The sequence below is a fragment of the Erpetoichthys calabaricus genome, chromosome 6 (genome assembly GCF_900747795.2).
Source record: "Erpetoichthys calabaricus chromosome 6, fErpCal1.3, whole genome shotgun sequence".
NCBI lineage: Eukaryota > Metazoa > Chordata > Cladistia > Polypteriformes > Polypteridae > Erpetoichthys > Erpetoichthys calabaricus.
Window position 1 is genome coordinate 152882130 of NC_041399.2, and position 19019 is coordinate 152901148.

The following is a 19019-nucleotide window of genomic DNA, read 5'->3' on the forward strand; positions in this document are numbered from 1 at the left end:
AATATATGTAATTTTGTTTTGTAATATTTAGGGGTCTGTGGTGGGTTGGCACCCTGCCCGGGATTGGTTCCTGCCTTGTGCCCTGTGTTGGTTGGGATTGGCTCCAGCAGAACCCCGTGACCCTGTGTTTGGATTCAGCGGGTTGGAAAATGGATGGATGGAAATTTAGGGGTGTTGTGATTTGCAAAATTCATGGTTTGATCCAGTACAATACAGTGCAATCACAAAAACAAGAGAGTGCTCTCAAAATGCCCCCGACAATTTAATTTTAAATTTATTTGAACAATAAACATTATGAAAATACAATACCATATTTGAGCCCATGGAAGTGAACAGTGACATTTTGCTTGATCCATTCAGTCTGGTTCCTAAGCAGAATATGTACAACAAAACAATGAAATGCTTCAGATCTTTAGACAACATACTATATAATATTAGGCTGCCATTACTTTAGCAAAGGTCAGTGTTTATGACTGTATGATAATAAACAGACTGAATAAAAATGCTGTTCTTAGGAGAGTAACAAGTTGGAAGCTTAATCTATGCAAGAGTAACATTAGTGCTTGTCTCACATTTCCAACAAAACGGCTGGAATAATGTTCTGTGGACAGAAAAGTCAAAAGTAGAACCCTGTGGATGACACAGATCCCACTGTGTCTGTTGTACAGCTAATGTTCTATTTGAGAGTAGGAACATCCTATCTGCAATATAACATGGGAGTAGTAGTGTGAAGGTGTGGGGATGCTTTGATGCCTCAACCCTACCCCTAATCAGGAAGACTTTCCCTTATTGAAGGAATGATAAATTCTGCACTTTACTTGAACATTGTTAAGAAGAATGTCCAGTCATCTGTCTGTGACATAATGCAGAAGTGTAATTGGGATATGCAGCAGGACAGTGACTTAAAACACGAAAAGCAAGTCTACAACTGAATTGCTCAGAAGAAAGAAAAATGAAAGATTTGGAGTGGCCTCATCAATGTCCTAACCTGAACCAACAGAGATGCTGTGGTAGGACCTGAAAAGAACAGTGATTCTTACAGACCTACTAGTGTGCTTAAATGAAAGCAATTCCATAAAGAAGAGCAGGCTAATGTTCATCTTCAGTGATGTAAAAGACTGATATCAAAATATAGGAAGCATTTAGTTGTAATTATTGCTGATAAAGGATGTTGCAACCAAATATTAAAACTGAGTGCAATTTTTCACATGATTGATAGGAATGTTCAATAACATTGTACATTGAATAAAGAATAACTATATGTTTTGTGCTCACTTAGGTTCATTTTCTCTAATATTCAAGTATTTTCTAATATGTAGTTTTTTATAGCTCTATTTCCTCAGAAGACTCGGATCATTCAGCATATGTAAGCAAAATATTGTATTTGTTTTATCAGACAGTTGTTGCCAATGTCCTCTTTTTTGCTGCCCTGTGTTGGGGAGGCGTATGTCAGATAAGAACACTAAGAGTCTAGACAGCTGGTGAAGAAGGCTGGCTTGGTGCCGGGTAGGACTGTGGACTCACTGGGAACTGTGGTGGAAAGGTGTATGGAGAATAAGGTACAGGCTGTCCTTGACAATAGCTGTCAACCTCTCTACAACATTTTACCTGGTCAGAGAAGTAGACATAGCAGTCGTCTTCTCTCACTGCGCTGCAGAACAGAACACTTTAGAAGATCATTTGTTCCTACTACTGTGAGATTTTATAATGCTATTGTCAATGCAAGTGATTCATGACCTGGTCAACTCTCAACCAACATTGTAACAACTGACCCATTGTACTTTTTACTATTTATTTATTTATGTTTGTTCTCGTTGCTTTTATAATACTTTTTTACAATTTTTACTTATATGTTTGAGCTACTGGACACCTGAATTTCCCCAAGGGGATGAATAAAGTGTCTATCTAAAATTTATGTATGTCTGCCTATGTTAAATACTGTTGTAAGAAAGGGCTTGGCAGGTGCCTATTAAGAAAAACCTATTTTCCTGCTGTTGAGAAAAAGGGCACTATTTCTTACAGAACTGAGCTTGCAGGTTATCAGTTTTTGATCAGTTTTAAGATGAGTAAATAAAATTAAGAAATATAACTGACATAATTATCTTTCCCTCCTTCATATCCTCCCCTCAGAAACATAGTAACACAGCTTAATAAACCAATAATGATGGGCATTTTACTTCTCCTTTACAGAAGCTTTTAATGATTGGTTGTCTTCCATTTAGAGTTGTCTTTGAAGCATCATTAATTTTCACTAATGTTAATTTCAAATAAGTCACATTGTAAGATTAGGTATACCAATGCCTGAGGACTAGTTGGTCCAGAGATTTCCACTGAGAATAGAGGAGACAACAGACATATTTGCCTGAATCTCCTTCTAACAGCAAAACAGGAGGACAATGTTAAATTTTTAAGAATAATAGACAAAGAATTTGCATACAGCATTTATGATTTTTAGTAAAATGTGTCCTGAAACCTGTGTGATACACAACACTTTGCACATAATTCCAGTTTACATGTTTAAACACATTTTCTGCATCTATGGGGAGAAAAATTATTTGAGTAGAGTGCTAGAGAATTGTCCATCATTTGTAGTGTTCTACACATATTGTCAGAAGCTCATCTAGAGTGTATTACATCAGTCTGGACATACCAGTGTGGTGATTACAGATTGTAGTCTCCCAGCTAAGGACCTTTGCTAAAATTGTAACATTTGAATTTGTATAAAGGTGTGTAGCAAGGTCAAGGCTATGTGCCCTTACCCTGCCTCACAAGAGGTCAGATTACTGTCATAATAATGTGAGGTCTCAGTACTCCATCTGATATTACCTTTTTTTAAGGAAAACAAAAAAACAGTGCAAAAGTTGTTCCCAAAAAGACTGTAGTAGTAGACCAAACACTCTAAATGAGGTGTCCTGCCTCTCTTTACTGATTTTATTGCATTTCCCGTGCATGGAAATCTGACGGGGCGGCACGGTGGTGCAGTGGTAGCGCTGCTGCCTCGCAGTTAGGAGACCTGGGTTCGTTTCCTATGTCCTCCCTGCGTGGAGTTTGCATGTTCTCCCCGTGTCTGCGTGGGTTTCCTCCGGGTGCTCCGATTTCCTCCCACAATCCAAAGACATGCAGGTTAGGTGGATTTGCGATTCTAAATTGGCATAGTGTGTGCTTGGTGTGTGGGTGTGGGTGTGGCTGTGTCCTGCGGTGGGTTGGCACCCTGTGTTTTGCCCCAGTGTCTCTGTGTTTCGATTCAGCGGGTTGGAAGATGGATGGATGGAAATCTGACTTACATCATAGCTGTTTCCATTGCACTAAAACAAGGATTGTTAAACTTAAATAAAATATTCATTTCTTTGTGAGCTTCTGGTTTGGAGAGTTAAGAATAAAAAGAGTAAAAAATTGTGAGTGGGGTCTTTGATGAACTAGATTCTGTCAGGATTCAATTTCTGCTTTGTACCCAGTTAGGCCAGGATTGGTTTACCCTTCCCTCTATCAGAATCTTGATGGGACTAAGAAAGGAGAGGAAAAGTGTGCAGTCTGATAGACTGTATGGGATGAAGAAAGGAGGGTTCTAATCGAGTTCCATTCATTTCAATGTGCTAGTAATAGGGATATATACAGTAGGATGTGCATGAAAGAAAATAAAAGGTAATGCTTTTAGTCAGCCTTTAAACTACCTTTGTACATCACATTATGTTAGTCTACAACCCATTACCACCATAGGGTATATAAAGTTCTTAAAAGGAAAAGAATATTAAAATTATTCCATATTAATATTATTACCAAGTAGTAAATCAGTGCATTTTTACAGTACATATTAGAAAGACATAATATATTACACTGTAACATTTTATAATTTCTACCATATGTTTTTAGAAAAGGATTAAAGATTATACAGTAACTTAAATTTTATAATATTAGAAAAAAACACCATTATGGACACTACCTTGTAACACTGTTTTAAAATCTTTCTTGCAAAAAATGTTGTTGAAGAGAATGGAATACTGGTGTGTATTTTCATTACGTTTTTAGTTACGATATTGCAGCCATCTGTGGCTATGTAATTTATGGTTTTATCTTATCATGTGTCCTTGAGTAAGGAAGTTTGTTCCTGACATTCAAAAAATTTTTATTGCATTATTTCATAAAAGTAGGATAAATACATTACCATACAAAGATGTGTGCACAATATACTTGTGCATAATGATAGGTAGTGAGAGAAAGAGTCTGCACGTGTGCAGCCTGCAGTGAACTGGCAAGAACTTAACTGACTTTTTAGGAATGCATTTCATTTTAGGTTAATATTTATTATGGATGTTTTAACATGGATGGAGTGGTAGGACAGGCCTAGAATTCCTTCCTTATAACACCAGCAGGTACACAGGTTTGGTTGTTAGCTTAGTCAGGGACTGTATGGAATTTTCACTTTCTCCTTGTGTATTTGTTGGTTAATTGGTATCAGTGAGTATTCTTAAAAGCAGAAGATTGCCTGTTCTAAGAAAGAATCCTGGTTGTGTGTTGTTATCAAATTACCAAAATACTTAATGTGCTGTGAAGTAAATTATAAATGTGTTTTTATGTATTTATTAATCCAGTGGTTCCCAACCTTTTTTCTCTCCCGTACCCCTTGATTAGACTTTTCATTTATGAGTATCCCCCCTCTCTTTATTACCCCCGCCCATCCCTCAACAAATTTTTTTTTTTTTTATTCTCTTAGGTTAGCTAAATAATCAAATGACTCAAATTAACCTAATGATATTTAAAGGCTTTTATTTTTGATTTTACATTTTATAATTTATTTGTTTTTTAAAATAGCAGCCTAACATAAGATCAAAACAAATAAAAACAGCATTAAAATAATTTTTACCCACATTAACTTATGATGAAAGTACATAACAATTATTCATCTTGATATACAAGTCTTCCAACATGGCTCTTAATAATTTGAATGTGATCCTTGAGCTTGTTTCATGGATCCGAGTGAATAAGGTTCAAAAGAAGACAGATATAACCTTTTGACAAGCTCTGTGTTAGTGATAAAGCAATAAAATATTTATTACCTTTCACTGAGTTCTTGGTACTCTTCTTTCACTGCTGCCCACAAGTCAATGACTTTTCTTTTTTTGAAATCAGATTGTGAAGAAGAATCAGTCGAAAGTTCAATCAATTTTTCTTTTTCAAAAATTGATAGTTTTTAAACTTGTTGAAAAAACAATTTGTTGAATGGATTTAAAATCCAGTAATCTTCACTATTTTGCTTCAGAAAAAACTGTCTGAATGACACCTTAAGTCCTTTTAAGTGTGCTATTATACTACTTTTTACTACTTTTGACAATTTCAGTTCGTTCTCAGATAAGAAACTGTGAAGTGTCTTTTTTGACACACAATTACCAAAAATCCAAATTTCTTGATCATAGACTCGATTTTGTCGGACACCTTAAAGATGGTTATGGAATTGTTCTGTAATCCTAACTTTATTTATTTCTGAAAAAATATCAAATAAGTATGCAAGCTGTTGAAGCCATTCACTTTCATGAAACTTACAGCTCAACTCAAAAGGATGGTCTTCCAAAAAAAACTTGAACTTCATGTCTCAATTCAAACAATCTTGTGAGTAATTTTCCTTGTGAAAGCCACCTCTCTTCTGTGTGTAAAAGTAATGTAGTATGGAGGCTGTTCATCTCTTCACACAAAGATTTGAATAGTCTGGAGTTTGTTGAATTGGCCTTAGTACAATTAACAATTTGGGCAGATTGATTGAGCACTTCCTTCAATGAATCTGGCAGGGGTTTGGACGCTAGGCTTTGTCTGTGAATACAGCAATGACTCCAAGCTACATGGGGAGCGACTTCTTTGATGTGACCACGTAAACCTGTATAACAGCCAGACATAGATTTTCCACCACCCGTACAAACACCACAGCAATTGGCCCAATCGGTTTCTTTTTCACAGAAATAACACTTAATGGCATTAAATATGTCCTGGCCTTTTACTTTGCTATCCTCTCACTGAAAGATGTAAAGATTTTCTTAAACCATGTTATCATTTAAATATCTTGCAATAACGAACAAAATTGACAGATTGGAAACATCAGTGCTTTCATCCACCTGTATTGAAAAGAAGGGACTCCTTTTTATTCTTTCAATTACTGTAGATTCAATGTAGTCAGACATGTCTTTAATTCTCGGAGAAACTGTATTGTTTGAGAAGGGAATATTGTTAATTTTTCGGACGTGGTCTTCACCGAACATACAGTAAACAGCATCTTTGATACAAGGAGCTATCAAATTTTCAGCAATTGTATATTTTTTACTGCTTTTAGCAATATGGTAACTTATTCTATATGATGCTTCAACTGCATTCTCATTGACTTTGTTTGCAGATAAGAAACAAGAAGTTAGATTAGGGCAGTTTGATAGTCACTGGAAAAAACAAACATTGTTTAGAAATTGGATGTTTTGTCTCAAAATGGCACATCATGCCACCGTTAGACAATATCTCTCCACAAACAATGCACAGTGTTTTCAGACAGTCTTCATCTTCCATGAATGAAAACCCATATGTCAAGTATTCAACAGAATATTTTCTCTTCTTTAGTGGAGCACTGGTGTTTTGAGTTTTTTTTAAAGTGTTAACTTTATCTCTTGCAAGAACAGGCCTATCAGTCACTGCACCCTGGTCCCCTACGCTTGTAAATCATCAGACTGCTTCGAAGTACTTGCAGCTGCCGAATCAGCGGGTTGAACTTCAAAGCTAACTGTAGCTCTCTTAAGAATTCCAGTTTTCAACCACTTATCCATTTTGGGGCTCAAACAATATCAATAGAAATTTGCTCAAAACAATAAACAATAGCTAAACACTTCAAATTAAGCACTCATAAAAAACGAATGATCTAGGCCTATTGATACACGTTACTCACTTGACACCCAATCAAACACTAGAATGATGGACTGCTTTCAATCACAGTGACAGTTTTGGTGAAGAGAGGGAGAACACATGCGCAATCGCGCAATATGACTCCTGGTTGGGCGGGTCTAGTGATAGCTTTCACAAGTTTCTCTTTGTAAACGAAAAACAAAAACCAAAAACTCTATAACTTTTTTGTGTTTTTATTTTAACTCCTTTTTTTGGTATTTTCTGCCATTACCAATGTTATTTTCGCATACCCCCAACCAGTCCGCCGCAAACCCCCAGGGATAAGCATACCACATGTTGGTAACTGCTGTATTAATCTGTTAGTTAAATATAAAAAAAGAATTCTGGTGTTTTTGTGACACACAGCTGCAAAAAAACCAAACAAAATCTGTCCTTGCTACATTTTGCCATTCCTAATGTTTCATCATACAAAGTGAAAAATTGCGTTATTTTAAAAAAAAAGAGCTGCTGGATTATGTTAGTGAGTTTGTCCAAAACCCAGACGTAACTAATGTTTTGTGGGTGATACGCTTGTGAAGTCTTCTAATTATTCTTGGTTTAAATTATACTATCAGTATAATTACTCTAGATTTTATTCCAATAATTTTGAACAAGCGTATACTAAATGGAATTGGAAATGTACTGTAACATTTCATATGTGGACACTGAAACATGTTAACATATACTGTATTGTCTTGAAAAAGTACTCAACTGTCTAACCCCAGGAACTTTCTTCACATAAATGATGGCCACTAACAGAATATTTGATGAATATGACAGGGAATTTTTATTTGAAATCAAACACTTTTTAGTGTTGACTTCCAAAAAAAAGTTAATTATAAACCTTTCCTCTTTACAAAATTGCTGAAGATGTGCCAGGTTACTTGAGGAGCAGCAGTGGATAGTAATTTGTAGATCTCACCGAAAATGTTTGATGGGGTAAAGTCAAGGCTCTGACTGGGCCATTAACTTTCTTCATTTTAGGCCATTCAATTGTTGCAGTAGCAGCACGTGTAGGGTCATTGTCTCATTAAAACACAAAGTTCCACCCCAGTTGAAGATTTCTGACACGGGGAGCAGGCCTTCCTTCCTTCAGGATTTGTCTGTACTGGGCAGTATTCATCTTGCCATCAGTCCTCACGTAAGCCAAACCCACAACTTGATGCTTCCTCCACCTCATTTTAAAGTGGGTATAATTTTATTTGAAGTGCAGTTTTAAATTTATGCCACACATACCGCATAATGTTTAAGCCAAAAGATTCTGTTTTAGCCTCATCAGACTATAAAGAAAGACTGTCTTCCACATCTTCGGAATACCTTCCAAGTGAGATTTTGCAAATTCGTTATAGACAATAACATTGTTTTTCATGAGCCAGAGCTTCTTTCTTTCCACTCTTCCATAAAGGTTTTTTTTTTTTGTGAAATGCCTTGGAGATTGTTGAACTGTGAACATCTTCTCAGGTGTTCATCAGTTGGCTTCATGACAGGTGCTATTCTTGCTTAGAGAGCAGCGTGACTTAAGCAGTATTGTTGCAATTTTTTTTTTCCCACTTCCATGTGATGCACCTTCAACATGGTTTTATACCCATTGTGTTGTGAAATTTTGTATATAAGTTGATCAAAGTTTTGTATGTCTTTATTTATAAGTCAGACAAAGCACATGTAACATGGTGGAAGTGCCTAAAACCAGTTTGGTAAGTGATTCTCTGTAGGACTCTCTCAATCAATCCCCCAGGAAAGCCAAACTACCTAGATGGCAAACTTCACTTAACAAATGGTTTTGGGAGCAGATGTGAAAATAAGCCAGTAACTGGGGGATGTGTCTCACAAGAATTCTGTTGGTCTAAAGTTGGCTGTTTGGTTTTGAATTGGAAGCCATTCTTTACCACAACGCCCTATTGGCTATAGGATTTAAACAGAGAATGCATAAAATTGGTTGCTTTACCCCCCTCTCTCTATCTTACACCATTGCCATGAAGAAGCATCTCTCTGTCACACCATTGCCATGAAGAAGCATCTCTCTGTCACACCATTGCCACGAGGACCACAACCTGGCAGCGATATTCAGACAGGCATGTGTGCTGCCTGAAACTACTGATCAGCATTTATCAGGTTGTATGGTTGCCAGTATTCATATGTAGGACAGTGGGGGGAAGTTTACTGTACAGTTGGACCACAACAAGAAAGGGTATTTATCCTTATAAATTAAGTGACAATCAGCAATTAGAGTGAGCTAGTAAGATACTGCAGAGGAGGAAAGTTAGCATTATATTTATAAAGGCAGTGCTCAAGTCTTAAATCTCACAATTTTGATTTTCCCTTTTTATCAAATATTTGAATTTATTTTTCTTTCAGTTTGGCAAGATATATGGTTTTGTAGATCAGCAGCCAAAATTCTTACCTTAATACATTGAGACAGCCAAATGTGAATATGGTTTTGGGCACTCAATAAGGCACTAACTCAAGGCACTGTATATTACTTTTTTGAATAAGTACATTCTTGTATTTTCCTTTTGTATTATAGTATTTTTTACCAAAAACGAATGATAATTTCTTTTACCTTATTCTGTTAATTTGATGAAACATTACAGTATACCCATTTGTTTAAGTACAGATGAATTACAGTGTGATGGTCATACTTGTTAGCAGATATAAGTACACACTTCATATCCTTATTCTTTCCATGGTCTTGCAACCAGTTTTTCAAAACACGTCTTACTAAGATTATGGAGGTTAAACATGTAGTACTAATTATTGCCACTAAAAACATGCAATTCAGAAAATATGTAGAGAATTACTCTTTTTTTCTAAATTATAATTATGCTTTTTTACAGGTCCTCCAATGAAGCATCAACAGTGAGATTGTGCCATGGCATTGGACAGCATACGAATACATTCTCATGAGCTTACTAAAAAAGAACAAATAGACTGTGGAGGGTGTGGAGTAGTATACATATGTCTTCATGCAACACATGGATTAGTAGTTTTAAAAACTGTTTACACTGGGCCTCATCGCACAGAGTATGTTCTTATTTTAATACTAGAGCTGTTTTTTAAAAAATTGTCATCATGTAACACAACATAAGGATTTCTGAACCTGCTTACTTAATTTATTATTTGAGTCCCCTTCATAGTAGTATGGTGCCTACCAGAATCCTGACCATATGAAATAATAGACTAATAAAACACAGACTTTTATTATAAGGACAGGGCAAGTTTCATAAAAAAAAAAGAAAGTACAAAAAATTGAGAGAGTACTTTGACCAGAACTATGCCAGTTGAGAAAACTATAATAATTGACTTTCATTACAGTACAACTCAAATAATTTAATGATATGCCTTACACAAAAAGACATTTCCCTAATTTGAAACAGCACCACAATGTATATAGTATGTGCCATATACTGTACTTCTACTTTATTTTAAATCTATTATATAATGCCCATACAACAACATTTGCCTGTTTATTATTTCTCTTAGCTTCTTTCCTTAAACGTCTTTTACTTAATTTTGGCATTTTTGCCTGCTAGGGAAATTTTGCTTTGTTTTTAGGATCTAGATTCCCTCTACAGAAATGTTGGAAAGTCATTTTGTTTCTTCCACAAAGTCACTGGTTACTTTAGAGCCCCTTTAATAATGGATTGCCAGTATGGTTTGTAATCCACTAATGCCAACCTATAGTATCATCCAGGACATACATGGATTCAAGGTACATTTTATGAAAAAACTTTCAACAATAATTACAGTGGTAAAAAAAGTATAGCATAATCTTCAAAAGATACACAAACAGTTTTCTGGTACTTAATGTGTATTAGTTTACTTTTCTTTTAATAAGGATGACAAAATAATTTGGTTGTTACCTCACAATGAAAAGGCTCCGAGTTAATTTTCTACTTTGCTGATATCAATGTGGAGCTTGTACATTCTTCCTGGTGCATACATGGGTTTCTTCTGAGCACATCAGATTTTTCCCACACCAAGACTTAGATTTAGTTGTAGTTTGTGCTAATATATGCCGCCAAACACAGTTGTAATTATTTTATTATGATAACTGATTCTTGTATAGTAATCTCTTTATAATAGAATATTAAGCCGAGACAGACATCCCCTTCCCTGTCCATTGATAATTTCAAATACTGGGTTTAAAATGGTTCCATTAATTATTTCTATGAGTTCCTGTTCTGTATCACTTCTGGGCAATGCATTTTTTGGTGTTGTCATTTGCTTCTAGGTATGATCATTAATAACTTTCTCCCTCAATCATACCGGATTCCTTAAATATATGATATTTATTTCTGATGTGTTAAATTTATTAAAAGAAACCTTTCATTATGTATCATATTATCCTTTCGCCTAAGATTTCATTAAGTTAAAATCACTTGGTGGTGAAAAGATGTGTTGTGACACGTAGCGGATTATAAAAGATGCATATTTTTAAACTTTTTTTTTTAGGTTTAACAAATCTCTGTTAGAGGAGGGAAAGTTAATGAAGAAACTGAATCATGAGCGGGTGGTGAAACTGCTTGGTGTGGTTTTAGAAGAAGGCAACTACTCTCTTGTAATGGAGTATTTACCTAAAGGCAATCTCCTTAAAATGCTGCAATCTGTGAGTACAAAATAAAATAAATTACAATGCCCTGACATATTTATAGAAGTTTATTCAAACTTTATTTTTTTGGGCAGTAGGTAGAACATTCTGGGTGCTACATGGATGTTTTTACTATGTGTTGCTTTTACTTTTTTTGTCAGTATTCTTTTTTTGCTCGCAGTTCATCTGTAAAGCGTAATGTGCTTATGACTTGTGCAGTGTGGCTTAAAAGATGTATATGGATCCTGCAGCTTTCAAATGAATGTACAATTGAAAACTGTTCCTTCACAAGAACAGGGTTCATTGTGAGTTCAAAGTGATGTAATCAAAGAGAAAGCACTGCCTCTTTCTACCTGGAATGCACATAAACTTTAAGTGCAGACAAACATGTTAAATGTAATTTTTTTTTCACCAACTATGCTTCTGTTCACGTCTGGATGACAGAATATGTGCGGTCACTGTCTATCTCTTTTTATATACAGTAATCCCTCCTTGATCACGGGGGTTGCGTTCCAGAACCCCCATGCGAAAGGTGAAAATCCACGAAGTAGAAAACCATATGTTTATATGGTTATTTTATATTGGCATGCTTGGGTCACAGATTTGCACAGAAACACAGGAGGTTGTAGAGAGACAGGAAACTTTATTCAAACACTGAAAACAAACATTTGTCTCTTTTTCAAAAGTTTAAACTGTGCTCCATGACAAGACAGAGATGACAGTTCCGTCTCACAATTAAAAGAATGCAAACATATCTTCCTCTTCAAAGGAGTGCGCGTCAGGAGCAGAGAATGTCAGAGAGAGAGAGAGAGAGAAAAGCAAACAATCAGAAATCAATAGGTGCTTTTTGGGCTTTTAAGTATGCGAAGCACCATGTGGGAAGCGTGTCGCTTGACAAAGCAGCTGTAAGGAAGGGAGCAATGTGAAGGTAGGTCTTTCAGCATTTTTTAGACGAGCGTCCATATCTTCCTAGGGGTGCGAACAGCCCCCCTGCTCACACCCCCTCCGTCAGGAGCAGAGAATGTCAGAGCAAGAGAGAGAGAGAGAGAAAGCAAACAATCAAAAATCAATAAGTGCTGTTTGAGCTTTTAAGTATGTGAAGCACCGTGCGGGAAGCATATCGCTCAACAAAGTAACCACAAGTAAGCCCAGCAAGGAAGGAAGCAATGTGAAGGTAGTCTTTCAGCGTTTTTTGAGGAGCGTCTGTATCCTCCAGGGGTGCAAACAGCCCCCGTGCTCACAATATATTTGAGGAGTTTTATTTAATACGTAATACTTGCTCTGATTGGGTAGCTTCTCAGCCATCTGCTAATAGCGTCCCTTGTATGAAATCAACTGGGCCAAACCAACTGAGGAAGCATGTACCAGAAATTAAAAGACCCATTGTCCGCAGAAAATCCGCGAACCAGCAAAAAATCCACGATATATATTTAAATATGCTTACATATAAAATCCGCGATAGAGTGAAGCCGCGAAAGTCGAAGCGCGCTATAGCGAGGGATTACTGTAAAATAAAGATACACTAAATATATTCAAATGAAGAAAACTGAATATGGTAAATATTGCATTGTAACAATATATATATACGAGCTGTATATACCCGGCGTTGCCCGGGGCAGAAGTAACCTAATCGGTCAAACACTTACATATATACCAAAGTAAACCTAATCGGTCAAACACTTACATATATAAAAAAACCGAACCTAATCGGACAAACAGCTTCATATATACAGAAGCGAACCTAATCAGACAAACAGCTAATCTATATACATAAGCAAACCTAATTGGTCAAACAGTTACATAAAATACAAAAGCAAACCTAATCGATGAAACAGCTTCACATATACAGAAGCGAACCTAATTGGTCAAACAGTTATGCATGTGCACAATAATTTTACAAAGATTATGCGTGTTAACAATCATTAAAAAGAAAGATTGAGGAACTCTTCTTCTATATGTGATGAAGCTGGATGAAGCTGACTTGACGAAGACGTAGGTGGCATAGATTGGTTTTTCTAAAACAGAAGAAAAAAATGAGTATCTATTATTATTTTAAATTAGAATGAAAATGAGAACCTTGATTAGAGATAGATTATCCGTATTAAAATATGTGCATGAATAAACTTTTGCTAACTCTCGAGCAAAAGTTTATTCATACAAATTGGCATGGGATGGCTTTGTGAAAAAGTAAAAATTAGATAAAAATAAATTGAGAATGCGTACTTCGATTTGACTGAGATTATCTGTAATGATGAAAAAAAAAGTTTAGTATGTTTTTTTTTCCATACGGGAAGGAAGTAAAACCTTACATAGGCACCCTTCAGCCCGTACTGAAGGGTAGTGTCAGATTCTTACTGACTAAAAAAACACCCTTTTTTATTCCACAGCTACCCCAAAAACCACTATTAGCAATTACTTTGGGGTGGCAGTAGTTTAGTTATGAAACAGCTGGGTCCTGAAAAAATCTGTCTTATTAGTGGCTTCATCACATATAGAAGAAGAGTTCATCAATCTTTTCTTTTTAATGATTGTTAACACGCATAATGTTTGTAAAATCATTCTGCACATGCATAACTGTTTGTCCAATTAGGTTCGCTTCTGTATATATGAAGCTGTTTGATCGATTAGGTTTGCTTTTGTATTTATGTAACTGTTTGACCAATTAGGTTTGCTTATGTATATAGATTAGCTGTTTCTCCGATTAGGTTCGCTTCTGTATATATGAAGCTGTTTGTCCGATTAGGTTCGGTTTTTTTATATATGTAACTGTTTGACCGATTAGGTTTACTTTGGTATATATGTAAGTGTTTGAGCCGATTAGGTTACTTCTGCCCCGGCAACGCCGGGTATATACAGCTCGTATATATATATATATATAGTATATATATATATATATATATACATATACACACATACATGCAGTTTTAATAACACAGAAATCAATATAAACATTAACATCATTATCATATGAGAATATGAAGTAATATATAAGAAGCTACATTTCATATAAAATATAAATTATTAAACAGTAAAATCTTCTTCTGTAATTTGCTACCGTGGCAATTTGTGTGTCTGTCCCAGGATTTTAAATGACCTGTAGGCTCCGCGAACCGTTGCACCCTATACACTTGAAATGTGGTACAACATATAGTACGTCATGTCTACTATCCGCTTTATGGGTGATGATTGTTTTTAGTCTTTTTATCTTTATTTTATTTTTATGTACAATCAAGTCCTATCTGCGCACAGCAGGGCAGCTGTGGGCGGATGCGTATGGTGTATTCACTCGATGTTATCGTGCATTGCGCTGTCAGTGGTATTTTGATAAAGAATTTGAACAACATATAAGAAGCGTATAAATTATTAAACAGTAAAACATTAACATTTAAGAAGTAAAGTTACATTAAGTACTACTGCTGTGCCTTCGGGTATACCTCATTTTTTGTTTGCCCATTACATGCTTAAATGTATACATTTTTTGGTGCACCTACCCGAGAACACGTGAGATATAACCGAGCGTGGGAGAAGCATGGATTTTAAACACGCGTTGAGTTGATGTGCTGGTCTCCCTCGTGAAATAACTGTAATGTTTGACTAAAATCTACAGCGAGTAAAACGACATTAGCTCCTATTTTTTTTTTTACGATCTCTGAGATGTTGCTTTTTTCGGTTCAAGGCTTCATAAGCTCTTTTTATGTTGTATGGTGTACTTATCCCAAACCATCATCTTTGAATGTTGCAAGACTTTCGCCTTGTATGTAGATCGGGGGTAATTACATTCATTGCATTCCTAGTCTGAATCACAATGTGATTGTATGGGTGGTTACCTGGCACTGTAGGGTTGCCACCCGTCCTTTAAAATATGAATCGTGCCGCGTTTGAGAATGACATTGCGCGTCCCGTTTTGAATCAATACTGGACGGGATTTATCCCGTATTTTTTTTAGCATTTTTTTTTTAAAGCAGCGTCTCATGCAAATCATCCCACACGCATTTTATGATGATGCCTCCTTTCCTACTCATGATTGGGTAATACTTGATGTCATCGTTAGTTTGATTGGTGTTTTTAACTGTCCAGTGAGTAGGGCGTGTCTTTCAACCGTAAGCAGATTTTTTTGCACTGGTATCACTGACCTCGACGACGGCGACGTTATACGTCAAAAATAAATTTACGATAAATGACAATTTTAGCGATACTTTATTACGACGGCGGCTACATAGACACGATCAAATAAAAACAAAAAAATCAAATAATCATTCTACATTTTCAAAACGTCGAAAAAACGACGGAATGAAAAAAAGGCCCACCCGATGACCCACCCATTCCATTTTTATATATATAGATAATATATATATATATATAATATATATATATTTACTCCTTATCTATATATATATAATTCACTAAGCTGCCACCAGCGCAAGCAAGACACCCATGGAAGCACGCAGGACGGAGCCATGCCCTCCCAACTCTAAGACCATTGGATACGACAACTCGCAGAGCCACGCCCACCAACTCAGATGCAGCAACTCACAAAACACGGCGTCATTGGATATGACGACAACTCGCCGAGCCACGCCCACCAACTCGGAAGCAGCAACTCACAACACAGGGCGTCATTCGCGTTCGTCTCTGCTACACTCTCTGAGCCACGTTGACTTTTCATTATTTTTTTCAGTTATGACGCATGACTGCGTCCACCATCGCAAACTGTTTTACACACCATGGTCTTAGAGTTGGTGGGTGGGTCTCCGTGAGTTGCTCTTGCGAGCGGGCACATGACCAGGCGGTGTGTACGCTTCGAGAATGAGGGTGGACGCGGCAGGACCATCTAAGAAGAGGCATGTTTGTCGCGGATGTGAATCGCTATATGCAGCATGTAAAACAGTTTGCGAGGGGTATCCCATGGTCTTAGAGTTGGTGGGCGGGTCTCTGTCAGTTGCTCTTGTGAGTGGGCACATGACCAGGCAGTGTGTATGCTTCGAGTGCGAGGGTGGACGCGACAGGACCATCTAAGAAAAATCATGTTTGTTGCGGATGTGAATCGCTGTATGCACTCACAAACTGCAACAACTCGCCAAACAAGGACACCCTGTCTCTTGAGGCATTCACACTGCCGGAAGACAACCATGGAATACGCAAAAAATAGCCATGTCAGTCAACTCACAAAGCCCAGCCCACCAACTCATGCCCACCAACTCGAGCACGCGTCCACCCACTCTCTCAAGGCATTCACAGTGCCTGCTCATGTGCCCGGACGCAACAACTCACCAACTCGCTTTCGTCTCTGCTACAGTACACAAGCACCACTGAGCCACGTTGACTTTTCATTATTCTTTTCGGTTTCGGCTGCATTTCTATATATAATCTACCAAGTCGTCCGACCATGGGATACAAATGACAGAGCACCGCCCAACAACTCGAACTGATACAGAGACACGCCCACCAACTCTAAGAGCATGGGACGAGAACACCTAGCCCGCCTGACTGTTACCAGCGTTCACCGCAATGTACTGGAATGTAAAACCATCACAACTGCTAACTCACAAACTGCAACAATTCACCAAACACCGCATCAGATGCTTTCTATATCTAAGAAGATATATAGATACTCATTATTCCCCAGCAAACGTCCACCTACACTCTCAAGGCATTCACAGTGCCTGCTCATGTGCCCGGACGCAACAACTCACCACACACAAATTTTGCTTAATTTGACTCAACACAGGAAACCACGGGAGAGGATTGACAGATTGATATCTCTTTCTCGATTCTCTGGGTGGTGGTGCATGGCTGTTCTTAGTTGGTGGAGCGATTTGTCTGGTTAATTCCGATAACGAACGAGACTCCCTCCTGCTAAATAGTTACGCGACCGCCAGCCGGTCGGCGTCCAACTTCTTAGAGGGACAAGTGGCTTTCAGCCACGTGAGATTGAGCATTAACAGGTCTGTTGATGCCCTTGGATGTCCGGGGCTGCACGCGCGCTACACTGAATGGATCAACGTGTGTCTACCCAGCGCCGAGAGGCGTGGGTAAGCCGTTGAACCCCATTCGTGATGGAGACAGTGACTTGCAATTGTTCCCCACGTACGAGGAATTCCCAGTAAGTGCAGGTCATACGCTCACACTGATTACGTCCCTGCCCTTTGTACACCCAACTACTACCATGGTCGGGTGACTTGGTAAATTATATATAGAAAAGCAGCCGGAACCGCAAAGAACAATGACAAGACAACGTGGCTCAGGGGTGCATGTGGACTGTAGCAGAGACAAAAGCGTTGGGGGCAGGCACATGAGCAGGCAGTGCATACTGAACGATGATTGTATGTTGGTTCGTAGCGTGCATTGTTGCAGTGTTACTTTTCTTGGTGGTTTATTAAATTACGGATCTTTCAAATGTTCATTTTTTTCCCTGTGCTTAAAAATCATTAAAAAAGTGGCGTGATTATGCGGTGTATGCTACGCCGCAGGTTGGCTAGTTATCATTATTTATTTAGCATTTCCCTTTATTTAAAGCTAATTACAAAAAAATTTGTAAAATAAGTTTTAAAAATTTCAGGAAACAGCAAGTTAACAATGCAGAATATCCTTTAATAGAAAGACTTAAGGAAGAAAAAAGACTGGCTGCCTCTTTTTGACATTTACAGTTGAAGGGAAAATCTAATTAAAGTAACCTGAATTTTTTTTTTCATTGTGCGTTATTGTTTTAGGCAATGTATGTCAACTCAGAGCCAACACAGATGCACACAGTGTGTGAAACTGCTTGTTGGAGGACATAAATAAAACTAGCATTGCTGACAGTGAAAATACCCCTTAAGGACACTTTAAAAATGTTGGTACACAAAACCTTTGACTTCGACTCCTCAATTTATGGTACCACCAACTCTGACTCCTCGATTTGTAATTTAAGCCAGTATGCAATAACAGACAAAAGTTTGAGGTCACACAGAAATGTTTGTGTTTTTTTATTGCAATTGATACCCCTTTTTATCAAGATGTTGTTAAATTGTTTTAAAAATATATCCAAGGCATTACTAATGTGTATAATGAATTTATTATTCACATTTGGCTATAAAGCCCCAATGCCAGAAGCAATTCCTTCACCCAGAGCAGCTCAGTAATTGCTTCCGGCTCCTGCATAAAATGTAAGTCAGAACATCAAGTTCTAAAGTTACTTTGAGGGAGACATAGAGTTGTTTAAAAATATGACATTACTACAACCATACAGTGGAACCTCGGTTCATGAACGTCTTGGTACACGTACAAATCGGTTTACGACCAAAAAGTTCGCCAAACTTTTGCCTCGGTTCACGACCACACACTCACTCGGTATACGAACAAGCCAGTTTCCCTTTCAGTTTGTACATGTTCAGTCTCTCCCTGTGCATTTCCTGTGCAGCGAGCAAGAGAGAGAGCGCAACACACACACACACACACACACATACACACAAAGGCAGCGCGAGAGAGAGATCTGGACGCATAAGGTAGGAAGACAGTTAAAGAATGCACTGGGCTTGATTTT

The 19019-nt window shown here is 37.4% G+C and overlaps 2 protein-coding genes across 3 annotated transcripts in view; one reads left to right on the forward strand and one right to left on the reverse strand.

Annotated features, from left to right (window-relative positions):
- The window catches only part of LOC127528357 (uncharacterized), a 62498-nt gene that overhangs the window by 24877 nt on the left and 18602 nt on the right, over positions 1-19019 (reverse strand). The window lies entirely within an intron of this gene.
- ripk1l (receptor (TNFRSF)-interacting serine-threonine kinase 1, like) overlaps positions 1-19019 on the forward strand; it is a 63967-nt gene that overhangs the window by 9378 nt on the left and 35570 nt on the right. For both annotated transcript variants that reach the window (XM_028804003.2, XM_051928848.1), the window contains exons 2-3: positions 9744-9930; positions 11362-11515. In XM_028804003.2, the coding sequence (XP_028659836.2) occupies positions 9779-9930; positions 11362-11515 (306 nt within the window). In that variant the 5' untranslated portion in view covers positions 9744-9778. The remainder of the gene's footprint in view (positions 1-9743; positions 9931-11361; positions 11516-19019) is intronic.